Source organism: Brassica napus, chromosome C2 (genome assembly GCF_020379485.1).
Source record: "Brassica napus cultivar Da-Ae chromosome C2, Da-Ae, whole genome shotgun sequence".
NCBI lineage: Eukaryota > Viridiplantae > Streptophyta > Magnoliopsida > Brassicales > Brassicaceae > Brassica > Brassica napus.
Genome location: NC_063445.1, coordinates 22,790,426 through 22,811,857, shown reverse-complemented (window position 1 = coordinate 22,811,857; position 21,432 = coordinate 22,790,426). Strand labels below are relative to the sequence as shown.

The 21,432-nt window shown below is 34.4% G+C and overlaps 2 protein-coding genes across 2 annotated transcripts; one reads left to right on the top strand and one right to left on the bottom strand.

Moving 5' to 3' along the window:
• The first annotated feature begins 5,434 nt into the window (after window positions 1-5,434).
• LOC106416763 (RING-H2 finger protein ATL54) lies at window positions 5,435-6,859 on the top strand. The gene has a single exon (XM_048748527.1). It carries the CDS (start codon window positions 5,655-5,657, stop codon window positions 6,738-6,740), a length of 1,086 nt encoding a protein of 361 aa, XP_048604484.1. The 5' UTR covers window positions 5,435-5,654; the 3' UTR covers window positions 6,741-6,859.
• A 10,865-nt stretch (window positions 6,860-17,724) lies between these two features.
• Window positions 17,725-20,456, bottom strand: LOC106417796 (transcription factor bHLH96). The gene is made up of 3 exons (XM_013858544.3): window positions 19,544-20,456; window positions 18,663-19,076; window positions 17,725-18,010 (listed from the first exon to the last, which is right to left on the bottom strand). The coding sequence occupies exons 1-3, from the start codon at window positions 20,018-20,020 to the stop codon at window positions 17,921-17,923; spliced, it is 981 nt and encodes a 326-aa protein (XP_013713998.1). The 5' UTR covers window positions 20,021-20,456; the 3' UTR covers window positions 17,725-17,920.
• Window positions 20,457-21,432: the final 976 nt, after the last annotated feature.

The window sequence follows — 21,432 nt, the reverse complement described above, 5'->3', positions numbered from 1 at the left end:
ATTTAATGATTTCAACTTGCGCAAGTAATCCATATTGTGAATAAATGATTTGCATATTTAATGATTTCAACTTGCGCAAATAATCTATATTAGAAAGGTAAGTTATTAAAAACAAATTTTGTCAATAAGTTATTTGCATATTTAATGATTTCAACTTGCGAAAGTAATCCATATTAGAAAGGTAAGTTATTAAAAACAAACAACCTAATTAGTAGGGGTGGGCACTTTACCCGATATCCGAAGTGGCACCCGAACCCGATCCGAAAAACCCGAACTGAAATCCGAACCGAAGTAGCAAAATACCTGAACGGGTATTGAATAAGGAGAGATTGGATACCCGAACCCGAACGGATAATACCCGAACCCGAATGGATATCTGAAGATAACCGAACATATGTATAATTAACCTTATATTTTTAGTTTACATCTCTCATTTTATATAAAATATTTATATTGATACTACACATACTTTAAGTTCATATGATATACATACAATTACGAAAAAAATGATTTGCTACTCACTTAAAATGCAAGTCAAGTTTTTTATTTAAAAAATTAACAAAAAGTTACATCCGAAATTTAAAAAAAATAACTAAATTAATGCCTTTTTAGTTTTAAAATGTTATGTCCAAATCTATTAACTATTAAATCTATTAAAAATAAAAAATTAGTTAACTGAAAGTTATATTTTTAAATATAAGAAACTTGAGAAATGAAAATTTTAATTTTTTTTTTCAAAATCTAAATATCCGAACCAGATCCGAAATAATCGAATCCGAACTAAAAATACCCGAACCCGACCCGAAGTATAGAAATACTCGAACGGGTTCTATACCTCTATAGTGAAATACCCGACCCGAACCCGAACCGGTACCCAAGGCTAAACTAAATCGATAATTATTATCCCCTAGCTATATATGGGCTTAACGAAATTGACAATAGTTTTGGGCTTGTCTACATAAGCGATTGATTAAAATAAATGAAAAAGAAAAATTCAGAAAAAACCAGCCAATAGAATTATAACGTTTTTCCTGAGAAGCTCTATATGAGTGCCACCTCAGCAAAAATCACTAAAGTGACTTCTCTTTTAATGTATAGGAGGATATAGATTTCTAAATCAATCAAAATATATAAACCAATAATCAAATTTTTATTATTCAAAATCATTAATTGTCATATATACTTTAGCCACATTAGGCAATTGCGTAATTTCTATTTAAGGAAAAATAACATTAATAATGAATGTATGGTTAGTTTAATAAACAAATTATTATAAATTTAGATGGATCAACATATTTTTCTAAAGATTTTAAAAATTATTTTAGTGATGACACATGACTATCAAAAAATGGTATAATGTTTTTCAATTAATATATAAAGCGATTCTATGCAAAATGTATACTTTTCTTTGAAAAATGTTTAACAGTGCAATAGTCATACTAAATTTAATATCTAAGTTACTAAAAGGTGGTGGTTTGTTTGAAAAATGAAATTAATCTCACCGAAAGCTGCAAAACAAAACATGGATATGATATGATAGTGACCCTGCAACTAATTCCACTGGGCATGGGACTGCCTACATAAAAGCAATATATCAACCAGACCATGATTCATGATTTTTCCTAGGCTTTTGCAAGAAAACTCAAATTTTTCTTCTTCTTCTTCATACTATAGACCTGCTTTTCTTTTCTTTTCTTTTCGTTTCTGAAACCAGACCGTAGTAGACTACGTGCCTGTTTTACTGTGGAATTGGGTATAGTGTCGGCCCATGAAACTTGTGTAAAAAATTGTTAAGATTCTTGAAAAGAAAAGAGATTTCATTACACAGGAAATATATCTCAGCAACATAAAATGTATATTGAAAACCAAACTATTAATATTTACTGCAGCAAGCCAATTCTTGGTAAAGCATTAGTTTTGGTAGAACGATCTTTGTAAAACGAGTTATGCATATTGCAATTTGCAAATGAGAGTGAAAAGTTATAATCTACTATTTACGCATGTCTATTTTCGTAGTTAAGTTCGAATTATAACAAAGCAACGATACTATTTGTCCTGGTCTGATTTCAATATTTTTTCTTCTCAATAGAAAAAAACCTTAGCGGTTTAAAGTGAACATTTATATCATATTTTAGTTTGTGCTTGTTACATGCTATATATATCACGTTGTGCCACTGCAAATGTGTGATATTAAAATCAGATACTTTTCAGGAAATTACTAAACTATTAGATGATAACCCGCACGCGTGCACGGAGTGAATTTTTATAATAATGTTTGTTCATTAAATGGTTTTAAAATTTTGCAACACTACAATCTTTATCGATTATAAAATGACAAATACAAATATTGGTCTGCTAAATATATCATCGTTTAATTATTTTTAAGACTTCATATGCACAAAAATAAATTAAGTTTTACAGCTGACACAAATCACCAAAATCAAATAGGAAACATCGATTGTATAATGACGAAAGGGAATTAAATTTTCTGCTCTCGACCTGTTTACTATTGACTCTGCATAAGTGATTTTATTTTCTACCTCTATAAAATTATGCTTTCGTTCTCATCTTTGTTTCATTGATATGAGTTAAGTTTCTTTTTTAACTTCTTCTATGAATTCGGTGAATTACATAAGTGTCAATTTAAAAAAAATGGACATCTCTAAAAATTAGTTTCACTCCAGATACATATCTAAGAATCAAAATTTTGAAAAAAATCACCGCCAAACTATAGTAACATGTTAGTGTTCAAATCTAATATATCAAGTTGTTATAAAATATAAGTGCAGACTCGAAATATAAATGTATGTCTAGTATATATTCTCACCAGCTGGGTCTAAAAATCATCTAATTCTAGAACAACAAAACAAATTACTTATTTCACCAGTTCGGATAATATCTGAATCCGAACGGGTAATATTAAAACCCGAATAGATATCCAAAGATAACCAAACTTAAGTATACTTAACCCAATATTTCTAGTTTACTTCTCTTATTTTATCCAAAATATTTATATTAATGATGCTTATTGCTCAAAATTAGATAATATAGATATAATTATGAACAAAATCATTTGCTACCCACTTAAAATACTTATCAAGCTCGTTTTTTTTGCATTAACAAAAATTGCATCAAAAATTTTCAAAACAACAACTAAATTGGTGTCTTTCTATTTTAAAAGTTTTTTCTCCAAATCTATTAATAATTTAATCTTTTAAAAATTAGAAAACCAGTTAAGTTAAAATATATTTTAAATACAAAAAACTTAAACAATGAATAATTTTTTTTTTCTTTCAAAATTTAAATATCTAAACCCGCCCCAAAATATCAGAACCCGAACATAAACACCTGAACCCGACTCGAAGTATAGAAATACTCGAACTGGTTCTATACCTTTATATTGAAATACTCGATACGAACCCGAACGTGTATCAGAACGACACACAATATATGTTCATTTATATCTTGCTTGAACAAAAAAAAAGTCAAACCATTGATCACAAAATTTTCATTGTGAGACTTTTACCATTTTTTGTAATTTATAGTCGTTTTAAAAAATTCAAAATATAACATATAAGAAAAAATCTAATTTTTTTTATTAGATGCTTAATGTGATTGTTTAATTTATTTTAATAGTATTCGATTAAATAAAAAGAGAGAGGTTAGAAAAATTGTTATCAAATATGTATTATTCATAATCATTAATTGTCATATATATGTTAACCATATTAGGTAATTTTGTAGGTTTTACTTAAGCAAAGAAAAAATATTCTTTTATGTATTACTAACTAGGATAAGACATGCGCCTTGCGCATGGTAAATTTATATGAAAATTATTTAAGAAATATTGTATGGAAAAAAAATTATATTAATGATCGAATTAATATATTTGGCTCTTAAACAATTTTTTTAAACTTTTTTGGTTAATTACATAATTTGTTTACTAATGAACTGATCCCATTTTTAAAAATATTTTAGGTCAAAAAATTATTTATCGCATAAAAACCTAACGTTTAGGCCGAAGAATCTCATGCCTACTATTTGGTTACAATGAAACTATGTCAGCTCGGTTTTATATTATGATTTAGTAATTTAAAAGTTAATGATGGTTATGAGAAGTTTACGTTCACGTGCCAATCCTATCTATCTTCGATATTTTTCTCATTTTTGTGTCATTTTGGTTATTGCTCGATATAAATATTAATTTTTGAGTTTATTCTCATTTCTTTCTTTTATTTTGGCCTGAGATTTAGAAAATGTTTAAGATTCAAAATTATTAAAGAGATACATATTTAGGTTAAGATATGCGCCTTGTGCAGAATAAATACTTATTTTATATTTTTCTGCATATTATGAAATAATAAAATAATAATTATATATTAAATAACTAAGAAATCAGTTACTATTATGTAATAAATTGGCTTGCACATATAAATCAAATGACCGTTCTTGTTTATTCGCAATCATTTTAGAATAAATAAATCAAAACAATCAGTCTTATCTATCGTATATGATATATAATTAAATTTAAACGATATGAAGTGTATATATATATATTAACATAAACACCTATTAAAATAAAATTATTTATTTATATGATTTTATTATCATTGTATCTTACTATAGAAAAAAATTTAAACATTGATCACAAAAGTTTATGTGAGACTTTTAACAGTTTTAGTAATTTATACTCGTTTTGAAAATTTCAAAATACAACATATACAAAAAAATTTAAATTTTTAATATATGATTAATGTAATTGTGTAATTTATTTTAATAGTAAATAATTAAACAAAAATGATAGAAAGCATACAGATTATTAGCAAATCTTCATTATTTAAAATCATTAATTACTATATATATCATAATCACATTAGGTAATTCCGTAGGTTTTATTTAAGGAAATAATATATAATAAATAGCCACCTTGCTTTAATAAATATCATATGATATTATATAGTTGATATTAAATGTTTCTAGTGAGATATAAAAATCGAATTGGACCAACTTGTTTTTCAATTTCAATGTAAGGCTGATACGTATGACTAATTAACTACCTAATTGATTGACACATAAGCAAGAGGTCTTTTTTAATTATTACAAAATTGAGATTACATCTTTTCAAATGTTCCTCAATTAATATATAGGGGATTAATTTGATAATTAGTTTAATAAAAAGCATATAATATGTTTATATGGACCAACTTATTTTTCTAACAATTCTAAGAATCATTTTCGTGATGACACGTGGCTACGAAAACATGTTGTAATGCTCTATGATTAATATACAGGGGATATATTTATATATTATAGTCTGCCGAAGGCCAACAAAGGATAAACATTACTTAAGTCTTCAAAAGCCAAAGAGTCAAAAGCTCAAAGGTAATATATGGCTTTCATGACTAAGACTCACCACCAATTAAACAATTAGAAGATGCTTCAACTTGTCACAGAACAAGTCAATTACCTAAGATGAGAAGACATTTTCATCTTCCTTTCTCTTGAATGTGAAAGAAACACCAAAGATAAAATCAAACCATCTTCTACATTGTCAAAAACCGAAATTTCTATGAACATTTCAGTTCTCACATGCCCTTGCAATTTCTCTTGATCTTAGTTCCTTGGACACCAAGAAACAATACCATTTTTCTTTAATGGCCAAGAAGAAACATAGAAAGCTCTTCCCAATATTAGCATCGGAGACAAACAAAACATTTGATTGCTCGATAGGAATCTGTGACCCGGTTTGCCCTTATAACTGCTATCAAGAACCTGATTACTACACCATATCTCCACAGCTACCTCCATGGTCATCTCCACAGACGATCAGACCACAATCTCCATCAATCTCAGCCGTGTATCAACCATCTCAAGACTCTTCATCATCCTTAGGCGCCATAACCATCATCGCCGTCACCGGTGCGGTCTTAGCCATCCTTCTAACCGGTTTCTTTCTTGTAGCCAAATACGTTACAAAGAGCGTAAACCGAGTCAACCTCGAAAGTTATCAGTCCCAGAGAGACGGCCACGACGGTGCAATTGATGAAGAGTTTCAAGACACGGAGCAAGTAGATCATCCGATCTGGTTGATCAGGACAACAGGTCTGCAACAATCGATCATAAACTCGATCACGATCTGTAGTTACAAGAGAGGAGATGGCTTGATAGAGAGAACAGACTGTCCTGTCTGTTTAAACGAGTTTGAAGAAGATGAGAGTCTTAGGTTGTTGCCTAAATGCAACCATGCGTTTCACATCTTTTGTATTGACACGTGGCTTAGGTCTCATACAAACTGTCCTTTGTGTCGAGCTGGTATAGCTATCAGTACTCCACGGTGTTCTGGTCCGGTTGATGTACCTCCCGGAGGATCAGGATCTCGTGATGTGGTTGATGATGATCGTGGAGAGATCGAGAATGATGAATCGGGTTCTAAAGAGACGTTGAGTTCAAGTAACACAGATCAGAGTTCAGATGTACGGATTGAAATTGGAGCTGTAAACGAGGTTAACGACGGTGGTGGGTTCGAAACAGAGGCGGATGAGCAAGTTAGGGTTTTGGGGGAGTGTATGGATTTAAACGTGGGAGACGAAGCAAGCTGCTCCAAAGAAAACAATGGCCACAATGTGGAGCCAAACGGAGAAGAAACAGAAGATACAGAGAAGAGTCAGTCAGGCATGTCGATGAAGGCAGCAGGAAGCTCATGCTTCAGTACAAACAAGAGTTCGGTTTTTCCAGTGTAGGAAAGTCTCTTATACCAAACCATTTTTCGAATACATGAAGAAGAGAACATAAACAAGAATGCACAAGTGCATATGTAAATCCATATAAAAAAAAGGCAAATACACTCTTTTTCGTTTTCTTTTCCTCTCTTGTGCTCGTGTTTAATGGTTGCTATAGAGTTATTTTTGGTTTCATACCCTAGCGTGAATCTCTTCTTTTACCAACTAATAGAATTTCATTATTTCAAATTCGATATCTTTTAAAAAAGGAAACAAAGTATTGTCAAGTTATATTATGTTTTTAAAATAAAAAAGTAAAAAAAAAATAGTTACAGAAAAAAGAATTTAAGAAAAAATATTTTTAACGTCATCAGCAAAACACTAAGGGTATGAATGGTGACCAAGGAACGACGAGGAACAATGTATTCCCTAACGTTCCTAAAAAAATCACCATTCACAAGAAATAATTTTTCCCTTTCATTCCTTTTTCTGTATAGAAATAAAGAACAAAATCATTCCTCTCATTCCCTTTCATTCCTTTTTCTGTATATAAATAAAGAACAAAATCATTTCTTCTAAATTTTGAGAATGAACACCCGTTCCTTTACATTCCTTCTATTTATTCCTCTACATTCCTTTCCTATTGATTCTTCTTGTTTCCAGAATGGTCACGAGTCAGACCCTAAGGGTTTGACTGATAACCACCATAGGAACAATAGGAACGGATAGGAAAAGAATGAGTAGAAATAAATTTTTAGGAATGATGAGGAATGATGGTTACTTATCAAAAATTAATAAGGAATATAGATTTGTGCTATAGTTCTCTACAAACAAAGGAACGAAGAGAAAAGGAAAAGAAAACTTATTCCTCATGAATGGTAAAAAAATTAAGGAATCCTAGGGAACATAGTGTTCCTCCTCATTCCTTTGGTCACCATTCAAAGCCTCCTTTAATTCCCTGGGATGTGTTACCCTAAATCCTAATCCCTAAACCATAAATCCTAAACCCTAAACCTTTGGGTAAACCCTAAACCCTTGGATAAATCTTAAACTCTAAATAAAAATATTAAACACTAAAACCCTAAACCCTAAATCATAAACCCTTGAGTGTTTTAGTGTTTAGTGATTTTGATTTAAAATTTAGGATTTATCCAAGGATTTAGGGTTTACCCAAGGGTTTAGGGTTTAGGATTTAGTGTTTAGGGATTAGGATTTAGGGTTTAGTGTTTTCGTGACGATGTTAAAAATATATATTTTTTAATTACTACTATTTTTTTATTTATTTCTTTTTATCTTTTAATTTTAAAAACTTAATATAATTTGACAATATTTTGTTTCCTTCTTTAAAAAATATCGAATATGAAATAACACAATCCTATTGGTTGGTGAACCTAGAGGTTCACCCTAGGCGATGAACCCAAGAATAAGTATTTGCTATATACGTGTATTGTTGAATTTAACAACGATATAATATGATTTTGCAATGTTAACATGGCTAGTTCGATATCACACCTGCAAATTTGGAAACCACACGGAAGTGGTCCAGCGGCGAACTTCAGAGAGATCTGGGTTGAATCAATCCCACCATACTAAATCTGTGAGGCCACATAGATGTGAGAATGTTTTGAATCTAATTTGAATATTCAGAGCATGAATTATATTTACCTTTGAAAATTAGTTTTGATATTTCCATAAGTTCGGGATACCTCATACTAATAAAAAAGTTGATACTTCACATATTTTAGTTTCTGTTCAGTAAAAGAGTTAAGAATCAAGTGCTTGACATTAAAAACGCCGGAACAACGCACATTTTCAGGCAACAAGAGTCGATAAGCATTGCATTTATCTTCTCAACAATCTCCAAGGGTCCAATTTTACGGTCCTTCAACTTATTATATTCATGCGGTAGAAAACACTCTTTGGTTATAATGGTCCAAACTTTATCACCAACACTGAACTGGACGTCACGACGATGCTGATATGCCATTTCTTTGTATTTTGCCGACGTGAGCTTCAAGTTATCATGTACCACCTGATGAATATAAGAGACGTTGGCGATAGACTCAATGGCTTTCCCGTGATCGCGTTCTGCATCTGGCACAACGCCTAAGTCAATCAGACTGCAAGGAACAAGACCATAGACAATGCGATTGAAAGCGTAGTTATGGGAAAATTCTTCCTGACACAAAACATTATCCCATGCACAAATGTTCTTACCAACAAAACAACGGAGCATATCACCGAGAGAGCGATTGGTACTTCAGTTTGACCGTCCGACTCTGGATGGTAGGCTGATCTCATATCAAGGCTGGTGCGAAGTAGTTTCCAGAAAGACAACCAGAAGTGACTGAGAAATATTGAATCACGATCTAAGACAATGGATAATGGTAAACCGTGTATGCGATAGATTTCTTGAAAGAAAAGTTGTGCATCTTTAACTGCATATATTGTCTTCTTGAACGGAATAAAATGAGCCATTTTAGAGAAGCAGTCGACGACAACAAAGATGGAATCATAGCCGCATTGAGTGCAAGGAAGACCAAGAATGAAATTCATACTAATATCAGCCAATAGTTGCGTAGGTACCGGAAGGGGCATGTATAACCAGCCATTTGTAGCATGCCCTTTCGAAGTTTGGTAGACAACACATCGTTCGAAAACCTTGCAACATCTCGGCGCAACAAAGGCCAATAATAAGACTCCAAGACTAGCTGATGTGTATGGTCACGTCCAACTTGACCTTCATTATGTAGTTCTTGAATGATCCCCAATAGTCAGCTTTTCTCTGGAATACATAGTTTATTGTCACGAAAAAAGAATCCTTCTTGGAGCATGTAATCAGAGCAAACGTGTGCCTGCACTTCAGACCATATCTGACCGAAGAAAGTATCAGAGCTGTACTGATCTGCCAAAGCGAAAAACATGTACAAAAGCATGAAAAGTAGCGAGAAGGGTATGACGTCTGCTCAAGGCGTCCACAACTTTGTTTGTTCGACCCGACTGATGACGTATTACAAAATTAAACTGCTATAACTACGCTATCTATGAAGCAAGTCGAGCCAAGATTTTAAATTGAATGTCCAGATGCTTTAATGTGTCGTGGTCGGTGAAAAGAATGAATTCTTTATGAAAGAGATAATGACGCCAATGAAGAAAGGCTTGCACAATTGCATAGAACTCCACGTCATAGGTACTATATAGTGCTTGTGATCCAACGATCTTCTCCTAAAGAAAGCAACCAGACGTCCTTGCTGACAAAGGACGGCACCAATCCTTGCTTTACACACATCGCAGTGTAACTCAAAACCGTTGAGAAGTTTGGTAGCGCTAAAACAAGAGTAGAAACCATGCAGTCTTTGAAAATTCGGAAGGCAAAAACCACCTCCTTCGTCCAGAAGAATGTTGTACCTCCCATGCAGTCAGTAAGTGGAGCGGTTAACGCACTAAAGTTCCGAATAAAACATCGGTAGAAAGAAGGTAACCCATGGAAGCTTTGAACGTCAGTTGCACTTTTAGGCGTTGGTCAGGACTTGATGGCTTCAATCTTGCTTGGATCCACCTCTAAGCCGTTTGATCAGATAATATATCTCATAAAAGGGACTTTTGATGAGCCAAAGAGGCACTTCTTAAGTGCAGCAAAAAGTTGTGGTTGGCGGAGGACAAGCAAGACATCGTGGACATGACGAAGATGGCTGTCGAGGTCAGCAATAAAGACCTAGATATCGTCAAAATAAACCACAACACATTTACCAATAAAGGGCCGCAATGCTTGGTTCATTACTTGCATAAAAGTACTTGGTGCATTGGAAAGGCCAAATGACATGATTAACCATTCAAACAATCCCTCACGATTTTTGAATGGAGTTTTCCATTTATCACCAGGTCAGATACGAATCTGATGATAACCACTCTTAAGATACAATTTAGAAAAATAAATGCACTTCCTATCTGGTCAAGTAAGTCATCAAGGTGTGGAATCGAAAAACAGTAGTAAATATTAATTTTGCTGATGGCTCTGCTATCCACACACATGTGCCATCTTCCATATTTCTTTGCAATCAAAAGAGCGTGAACAGCCGTTGGACTTAGACTCTCACGGACATGACCTTTTTCGAGAAGGTCTTCGACTTGTTTTGTAATTCTTCATGTTCATGCGGACTAATTCTATAGTGTGGACGATTAGGAAGAGCCGAATTTGGTAAGATGTCTATATGGTGTTGGATATCTTGTAAAGGTGGTAATCCAGTAGAAAGATCCTTCGGAAAGACGTCTTCAAAGGTTGAGATTAATGAATCAAATTTAGGTGGAGTGGCTATGGTTTGTTGAGAAGAAACCGGGGTACTCACTAGTGCCCACACGATTTATGAATCACACAACTGAGCTCCAATCTCTGTCTTCGGATGAGTCAAGAGTGTTTGCTCGTTCCTTGGTGTTGTTGCAGTTTTATTCGTTGCTGGCAAAGAGTTTTCCGATGTAGGTTGCTCTGGTGAAGGGCAAGAGTAATAGTTTGTCCTTTAAACTCAAAGTGTATGTGTTGACTTTGTCGTGATGAGTTACGTCTTTGTCAAAGTACCACGGTCGCCAAAGTAAAATATGGCATGCATCCATGGGTACTACGTCACAACAAACTGTATAAGTGTATCATCCAATGAAGAATGGGACGTTTACCTGACGTAAAATTGTGATGTCGACCCCTTTATTCAGCCATGCTAGTTTATAGGCAAAGGATGAGCGATGGACTTAAGGTCAAGTTTATTTATGGTTAGAGCAGAAAGAACATTAGTGCAACTTTCTGAGTTTATTATTAGCTTGCAGATCTTGCCGTTGATAAAGCAGGTGAAGAGGAAAAGGAAGGTCTGTAACCAGGATTCTTGTGATGAACGAGGTAACATACAGTTTCAACGAAGAACCAAAATTTGAGGACCCGTATCTCCAGCAATACGCTCGGTGTATAAATCTTATGGCAAGTCGGAATCATAGTTATAAAGTTGGCATCCTGATCAAGCAATCCTCTTTGATTTTGATGTGGGCATGCGGTTTGTCTGTGTTCGTTTTCCCCCACGAGAAAAACATCTGAGAGTTCCGGTACGTGCAGGTCGTGATTGAGCATAGTATTTGTCGTTTCTGGCGTACCAGGTCGAGCAGTCGCTGGTCACGTTTGAGCAGTATTCAATGTGGACGCTGTACCTGGATCCATGATTTCTGAAGTTGTACGGTTCCGAGTATTCCATGTATGCCAAACATAGCGATATTGAATCTCCTTTGCCAAAGCTCGTTGATGTGTTTCGGAAATTGTAAGCGGTTTGAATTGTTGCATTGCGATTTGAATTTGGTAATGTAGTCCACCAATGAAGCGTGAGACAAGCTATTCTTTTGTCTCAATAAGTGTTGTATGAGCCACCATATGAAAAAATATGTTGCATATTCGTCCACTGTTCTTTCTACCTGGCGCAAGGATTAGAATTTGTTGTAAATTGTCTGTTCGTAATTGTAGGGGAGGAAAGCTCGTCGCATACGTTTCCTTAAATTTTCCCAAGTGTCAATGCGATTTTTTCCAGCTCTCCGACGTGATTCTTAAACATGTTGCCACCATGCCATAGCTATGTTCTTAATGCATGATGTGATTAAAGGAACACATTGATCTCCCAGAATACGTTTGAATTCCAAGGTTTGGTCAACTGAACTTAGCCAATCCAAAAATTCCTATGTGCTCAGATTACCGGAGAACTCATAAATCTCAACTTGAAATTCTGAATCCCATTGTCTATCCTCAGCCTGAATTTCGCATCTATTGAGTTGATGATCATCTGAAAGGGCGACACAATCTCTATTATGGAGGTCTTGCGGGTTTTCATTCACGAATAGGTTCTCAGCCAGGTCATCATCCGACTGATCGTCATGACAAGGTTGATTGGCCCCTGAACCGATTGCTGTTGTTGATGTCGTTGCAGCACCTTTATAATGGCTGTTTCGACGGCATGAAGAAGAGTTTCGTGTAGACCGGTTGCAAATTTATCAAGGGTATTACGAAGTTCTTCGTGTTGTTCTTTGGGGGTATGTTTCCATGGAGGCATATTGTATAGCGAGAATGAAGATCGAGTATGTCTTGATAGTAATAAAAAATGTATAGTCTCTGATACCAACTGATTGATATCTTACATATTTGCATTGTTTTAATCATTCATTCTTGCATATTTTAGTCATCTAGATTAGGAATTTTGCATTCTTTAGGTTCTTTATGCATTGCATAGGTCTTTATCAGGTGTTGGAGTGTCCATTGGTGTTCCTGGAGGTACTTGGAGGCATTTGGGATAAAAAAGGAGATGGAAAGTGTTATTTGGGCGAGTAGACCATCGGAGCGGGCAATATGAGCGACCTACGACACCCACTCCAGAAGAAACGAAGGAAGAGCGAGGCGTTGCAGCGACCCTCGTCACCCGCTCTGACTCCAACATTATCGTCGACCATTTTCAAGAACCAGAGCGATGGAGTAAAGCGAGGTGCACAAGTCACGCGCCTTATGAAGAAAAAGAGTATACGTCTGGAGCGACGTCCCGGAGCGAGGTGAGGCACCCGCTCTGAACTCAACTTCTTGTCGACAACTTTTGAGAGCCGGAGCGACCAAGACGGAGCGAGGTGGCGAACCCGCTGTGAAGCTTGAGCGACCCACCAAAGCGGGGTCTCGAACCTGCGCGCGTTTCTATTCTTCTGATCGAAAATTTATGTTTTCTTTGTGCCCTTTCAGGTTGTTGACTGAGCCCACTAGGTTTTAGAAGTCATATAAATACTCTCTAAACCTAATGTTAGAATCTTATCTTGTTTTCTATCTAATCAAAAAACCACTTTTAGGTGAAAGATCTAATCTTGATCATTATCTTTTGTGATTGCTTGATTGCTTTGATCACTAATCATGTTTAGACTTAGATCAACTAATGATTTAGTGTCTACCCTGATAATGAGTGAGTAGTCATCTTTGGATTCATGGGTTAGGATGATTAGGATGATTAAGTGATGATCTAGAATGTTTAGAGTAGATTAATATGTTTCCTTGCTTGATTGAGTGATCTTAATGCTAATCTAGAGTTGACCATTTTAGATTAGAAATCTAGACATTTCATTGTCCAGAAGGTGTTCGATGAAATGTCTGAGTCAACTCAACATGCTCTTAGCTTACCCTACCAAAGGCATTTGATGTTAGGGGAGTTTAGAAAGTTGAATGATCTGTTTTTAATGAATGCTTGATTGACACAAACCAAAAGAATTTGATGTTTGATCAATGAGAGTAAATGAGCTTTTGTCTTGACAAAGAACTTGCTTAGAATTGTTATATAGACTTAGGAAGTGTGTTGATTGAAACTTTACCATCTTAGATTAAATCTTAGTCATCTGAAATTAAATTCATATACCTATGACTCCTCTTTTATCCATTTGCTTGAAAGTTGCTAGTAAATTGTGTTAGGGTCTTGTTAGCTTAATCAAATCACTTCATTACATTGAATGTATTTAGCTTAAGTATGAACCTGAATTCTCTTTGAATTGAAACACTTAGAAATTGATTGACATCTAAAATACTACTTTGATTTGAATCTTGGACCCTTGAAAAGTCCATATCACCGATGTAGCGTAAGTTATGTATAACACAAAAAACCTATTAATTTTGAGAATACCTAGGAAACATGCTTTCATGAGATTGTTGAGAGTTGACGCTTTATCCGAGAACAAGGTTTGCTGCATAATGCACCCAATCTCTTCTACCTTGTTTCGCCACTGGTGTTGAAACTTGTTTTCAGTTCAATTTTAAAGTCTTTTTCCGATAAGGTCATATAGATTAATTAATGGTGCGGAAATGTATCCATTTTCAATCACATCCAAACAAATATTTTCTCCAGTAAAAATTGGTGATTCAAAATCTCAATCATGAAAATGATTCTAAATTAAACACAACAATAGAGGATAAACTTTTATTTTGTGTAATCACATCGGTAGGTTTTACTTTATTACTACTAGGGGCATTGTCCCCGCGCAAACGCGGGGTTGTACACATATTTCTTGTTTCATCTCAATATTTGTTAGGGTTATTGTAGCTATGAATTTTACGTTTTGGGTTGATCATTGTTTTTTAAGTTTTTTATTGTTATAGGATTAGAGTTGTGATGATGTACTGTGTATGCAATGTTCTCCACTCATGAATGACTAAATTGTGTTAGTAATGTGATTGATATAGTTCGTGTTGTTGCTTGCTGTGTCACTGAGACTTATTGTTTGTTTGTCTTTTTAATTTGTTACTTGTACTGTTGAGATTACATAAATTATATTAAGGTTGTTGAGAGTACCTTTTGTTTCTGGATATTTTTTTTTCAGTTTAGTTGTGTCAGTTGTGTGTATTAAGTAATATTTTTTTTATTCTTATTATGTTGGTTATATGTTTTTTTACTTTTAAACTTGTTATTTTTACCGGATCTTTAAAACAAATATATGAAGACTTGTAGAAATAACTATAAAATGAGTGACAATTAGTATTTGGGTCTTAATGGGTTTTAAACGAATATATGTATTTTTCATAAGAAGACAATAGCTTTGGCATGATGACATTGGGCATATAAGCTATTTTTATAAGACAAGAGGAGTGAGCAGGTGGAGATGTTGTTGGCGCCTTTGTGTCTGTTGGGATTGTCTCTTGTATCTCCTGGTGTGGCTGTGTTTGTTTCTCTTTTATTTGATGGGTAATATGTAAACAAAAATCATTGTTAGTTGTATTTATCAGAGTTTGTAACGTACTCTGCTTTTTTGTTTAGGTAATTTCAATGATCTTGGTTGTCGTCTTCGTCTTCTTCGTAAGCATCTGTGAAAGTAAGTTTGTAAATTGTTAAATATTTGGCCGTGTAGTTTATATTTGTTTAGCTGACTCAATGTATGTGTCGTTGAGTTTTAGTTGAGTTGATTAATTTGGTATATTTGTTTTGAAGTTTATTTGTAAGATTAGCCAAAAAGAGAGGTGATCATTAATGATTCGTCTTTTTTGGGATTCTACTTTTTGGTGTTTTGATTGTTTGGGTTATTGTGGCTTCTTTTAAACAGTAAAATAAAGATTTGTGTAAAATTAGATTGATAAGTAAGAGAGATAAATAGACGACTACAAATCTTGGGTATGAAATATTTTTGATTATGGATGTTAGCACAATATAGACAGTAATATAAAGGGAATTATGTGTTGATTGTTTCTTACGGATCAATGAAGAGACGGATAACGACTCGAGTTGTTTCTTTGGTTAGGCCAAAGCCCTGGACAGAACGGATTTGTCCAACCACATCTGTGAGTTTAAATATCAGTTATGATATTAAAACATAATATAAACCCAAATGCAATATGATAATATACATGGGAGTTCTAGGTTTGTGTTCGCAATCACTTGGAGATTGTCAAACAGTCTAATCTTGACTGAAGATTGATCTCAGGAGCACCCGTGATGACTTCATCAATAATGGTTAGTGAGATAAAACGAATGAGGAATGGATAATCAGTTATCTTATACATGCTTGAGCACCTAGAAACCTCAAAACGATCGACTTTCACAATGGAACCAGCTTTCAAAGATGGCATGTAATGATTAGCACGTCCGACGGGAGTAAACCCATGAATTACGGAATCTGAAAATAATATTATTCAACAAAGAATCAGGAAATAAATTAAAACAATTATGTTAAATAAGTGTTATAGATCGAAGATTAACTTATCTTTTCATCAAGGAAGAGAACCGTAATTCCCACAAACTCCCTGTCTTTCTTGAAGTTCAGGGAATCCCAGAAGCGAGGAAGCCAGAGGCTATGCTCTGACTACTACGACCAAGACGGAGAGATTCGAAGGTTGAGTGACGGACGCCGAGACGCCGGTTTGACGAATTGGAGAGGCAGAGAGAAACATTTTCTAGAAGTTGGTTAAATCTAAGAGGAATCAATGAGTTTTGTGGAGATGCAGATTGGGTTCATCAAAGATGAGAATCATATATATAGAGTTTATATAGGGGCTACAAATCAGGAACATTTATGATCGAGCAATTTAAGATGTGGACATGAAGAGTTCACCGGTGAAAAAATAGATTACGAACAGACACATGGCGCAATCTGTAACTCAGACTTGTTTAAGACAGTGATGAAAAGAATTCAAACTCATGTTAAACGACAACAGTTTACAATATGAAAAAACTATAATTGTTGCAAACTTGAGTTTTTTTTTTCATATAACGTGATGAATCTCATTTAAAAATGAAACCCATAACACACTTGTAGGCCCGACCCTCAGAGGAAGCCGAAAAAGCAAGAGCTTCCGACCTTCATAAATATATATTAGGTTCGACCATCAATGTACAAAGTATCATTTAGCTTAGTGGTATAAATGTTGGTGTTTATATCTCAATAACCCGGGTTCGAGCTATAAACTTGACATTTTTTCACACTTTTTAAAAGTAGGCCCTACAAAACGATGACGTGGCGCGCTGAAGAGTGAGGAAAAACTCATCTATTATAATATAGATTTATGGCTTTTGCTTTTCAACTCCGAAAGTGAAAAACATAGATTCTAAAGATATTTGATAGGTCTTCGTGATACGACAATCATCATCATCTTGTTCCATGAATCCCACGTACTATAAATTCTGCGCATGTACGTTTTAGAAAATAATTTGTTTCACAAAAAATATTATTTGAAGATTGATTGGGGAAAGAGAGTCAAGAATAATAACAGCATCACAATAATTCAAGATCTTAAGTTTTTTGATTTCTGTTTAATCATTTTCTTAAACACAAACTGTGGAAAAACACTTCGAACTATCTATAACCATTAGTAAAAAATAATATCTATAACAGTATAAGTATATCATATATAATGCAATAGCATTTCAATCTATAGGAAACTGCCATACAATTTTTCATCTAAGTTAAATAAAGCATTTATATTTAATTTTAACATCATATATATCAGTAACAAGATGAAAAACGAAGTCATTTCAATAATGGGATAAACCAAAGGAAAATGACACACGAAGCACCGTCATACAATTAAAAGTGAAGCAATAAAAAACACAAAGACCAAGCGAAAGTTATTTATTTTTATTTATTTTAATATGAAAAGGATATTAAAATATAACACATGAAAAATTAGAGTTCCTCTAAATGTGTCATAACTAAAATCCAACTATATTAGCTCAAGATGACTCTTCTTCAATTCTCCTTAGGATTTGATTCATGCCTGCTGCAATATCTTCCACTGTATTCAACTGGCTCCCTTCTTCAACCTGAATCAACCCAATCTTTAATCAAAAAGAACCAATGAAATTCTTACATCAAGAAAAAACAAGTAAAAATGATAGAAGAAATGTATTTTTTTTTGCGTTCTGCCGTGTACAGTGCATCCACAGTTCTGTGACCACCAGAACTTCCACAATACACATAACACACATACACACATGTGGAGGCATATGTCATCTTTTTAGTCCCTGATTCTTACAAGAATCATTACCCATTTTTGTTTTTGTTTTTTTTTAGTCAAATAAATATGCTGATTTTAAACCCCGCCCCTCAATAATTGAGACCAGCCGTAAACCAAGTAAAAGAAAAGGAAAAAACGATTTAAATCGTTCTTCTAAACATTTTGGCCCAGAAAATTAAATCACAAGACGTACATATAGGAGACAAACTAAATGTGTGACAAAAAAGACACATTAAATGAATAAAACATTTGTCATGAGAGAAAGAATCAGTGAATCATTGGCCCAAAACTAACTATCAGAACAGTGATTATATTAGTGCTCCACTAAGACCACTTTAATTTTGATAATAACACTTTAATTTGAATTTGTAACACAATATAAACCCCTTAATACGGTATTATATGTCACTGTAACTCTAATTTCCTTATGAAGCTATTAATATGAAAAAAAAATGTACCTTTAGGCTGATGGAATAGAGGACAGAGTCGTCACAAGTGGTGACATTAAGATGAAGAACCGTAAGCTTTAGGTTCTGTATCGATGCCGCCAGTTTAAGAAGTTGTTTGGGTCTCTTCTTGGCGAGTATCTTCACACTCGCATGGCTCTCCACCATCGTCACCTCTATCTCCGCCATCCCTTCAGCCACAGACGATGAAGAAGGTCGGCTCAAGTATTGAGGAAAAGCAAAGAACTCTGAGAACTGTCCCAACGAGCTGGCGGCAATAGTGTTGATCTGGTCGGCGGCGGCGGCAGCGGATCCGGTGTCTACTGGGACGGTGGCACTCTTTAACGGAGGCTCAATTGATTGTAAATGATGCTCAAGCTCCTTTAAGTAGTTAATGGCTCCGGCTACTATTGACGCTTGATCTCCCTTTAACCACCACAAACCATAGGTTAAGCCCATAGAAATTGGAAAAAGGTTTTTCATAAAACAATCAAACTTTTATATTTAGTACATTGTTTTAATATTAAAGTATTCACAGTTTTATATGATGTCGATAGTCCTTTTTTAGTGCAATGATGTTCAAGACTTTATTTGTGCTCCCACAATCCCACTACCCATAGTTTCCATCTATAGAGACTACATTAGCTTATACTATGAAAACAATAACGTCATTCATTCGTTATATCACTTTTTTTGTCAACATTCATTCGTCATTTTTATCAAACTTATGTTTAAACATTTACACATATATTGTAATATATATTTGTCCTAATGAAACTAGAAAGTCTAGAACATAGGCTTTGTCTTTGTCTTTATTTTTTCACGCGTAAAAATAAGACTTCACGCGCTCGAACGCACATATACATATACAGTTATTGTATATAGAGACTAACCCTTTGAGCATAAGAAGGTGGCATGAGAGAACGGAGAACGGCGAGGTAATCGTTCATTTGTTTCCGGCGATTTCTCTCTACGGCGATGTGAGTCATCCTCTGGTTCTCGATCTCTTCCTTGTTCTTGCTACTCTTTGTCCTCCTCCTCCTCTTCCTCCTCCCCCCTCCAGCCGCCACATCCGATGGTGGAGGTTGGTCCAAGGCAGATCCATAAAGAGGATCGTCTCGTGGCCATTGAAGATCCTCCTCCTGATCGTTGTAGTTATAGTCATCATTGGTAAAAGTATCTCCGCTTTTACCGTTATAATTAATTCTCGGAAGCCCTTGTCTTTGTTCTTGCCCAAGCTTAATGTTGTTCTTGGTGTCTAGTCGATCTTGATTGTCTTCTTGTTGAAAGTAGAAGTCGTGAAACTGAAAATCTTTGCAAGATATTAAGGAGAATGGATCTTGTGGGTAAACAACAGCCTCTAAGGCCATAATTAGCTACAAAGTTCGTCGAAAAATAAAATATACTCTCAGAAAAATATGAAAGGGGTCCGAGCCAGAGAGAGAGAGAGAGGGAGAAAAAAAAAACAGAAAGTGTTTGTCTTTCTCTTTTTGTCTTGAGGGAGACAATGCAAAAGGCAAATTAAACTTGTAATGATGCCTCTAGGTTTACAAAATAAAAAACAATATAAAATCTTTTCTCTAAATAACCAAGTAAAATTGAATAAGAAATGAAACAAGAAGGTCAGAGAAAGTTGTGGTTTTGATCTATGGATGAGTGGAGAAGCTTGGGAGCTTATAAAGCTTATATGTTTTTTTTTTAACAACAGAAGATGTCCCGAAGAAAATCTAAAACAGTTAGGTTATGAAAAGTAGAAGATATATAGAGAGACGTTGAATGTGTTTCTTCTGCACGTGAGACTATAGACCGGTCCACAGAACCAGAGAAAAGATTCTGTGTGTTTCATGCAGGCTTTGGGGTTCGTCTAATTACACTCATGTTCGAGGAGAGATAAATATAATATGTTGAATTCTCAACTTTATACGTTGCAATAAATTAATGTTTTCCGTATATCATGGGAGTCGCTATTATCAAATGAAGCTTGAACTAAAATTTGAAGATGTTTGAGATGATATTAATTATTTGGTACATCACCTTGTACGTGTTCAATAATATTTTGCTTCTATATATGGTGCGTCGTAATGCGTATAGATAGAGAGATATTAAGCTTGACGTCAAAGATTTTTCTATGTTTCTATGTATCAGCGTACGTCAAGGCTTTATAAATTGGAAATCAAAGGCTCTTTTTGATTGATATATGGAACTCTCTGAATCGTGTAAAAACCGAAATAAAGCTATTTCTGAAATGAAGGTACGTTTATCAACCGAGCTTGTTATTATATCTCTGGTAACACGTCTTCCTATTCCATCTTTTCTCGAATCTCATATAACGGAAGAAATTGAAGTTCGAAAAGAAATACCCAAACCTAGTTCACTCGCTTGCATCCATGGCTGATTTCTAAGAATTCATTAAGGAAATTCTCGTATTGTCTCAAGACAATTGAATCCAAAATCCATCAATTTTATTTTTGGGTGCATATAGAAAATTTTTTTGTGTAATGATAATATTTAATTTTATTTTAATGAATTAATTTCCAGTAACAAAAAAATGAAGAATAGTTTTGGATCAGTTAGTTGCATATCTCTCAACATTATCAAGAACAATCTTTCTATCTTAGCATGTAAGGCCGAAGAGCTTACGTTGCAATCATGTTCAATAACACCCATTTAATCCTTGAGACTGTGACCGGATTTACTAATTGGACTATAATTGATCCAAGAGACATCATTTGACAAGTCGGGATTTAGCATAGTCAAAAGAGGCCGTCTCAACAAGTTTAAC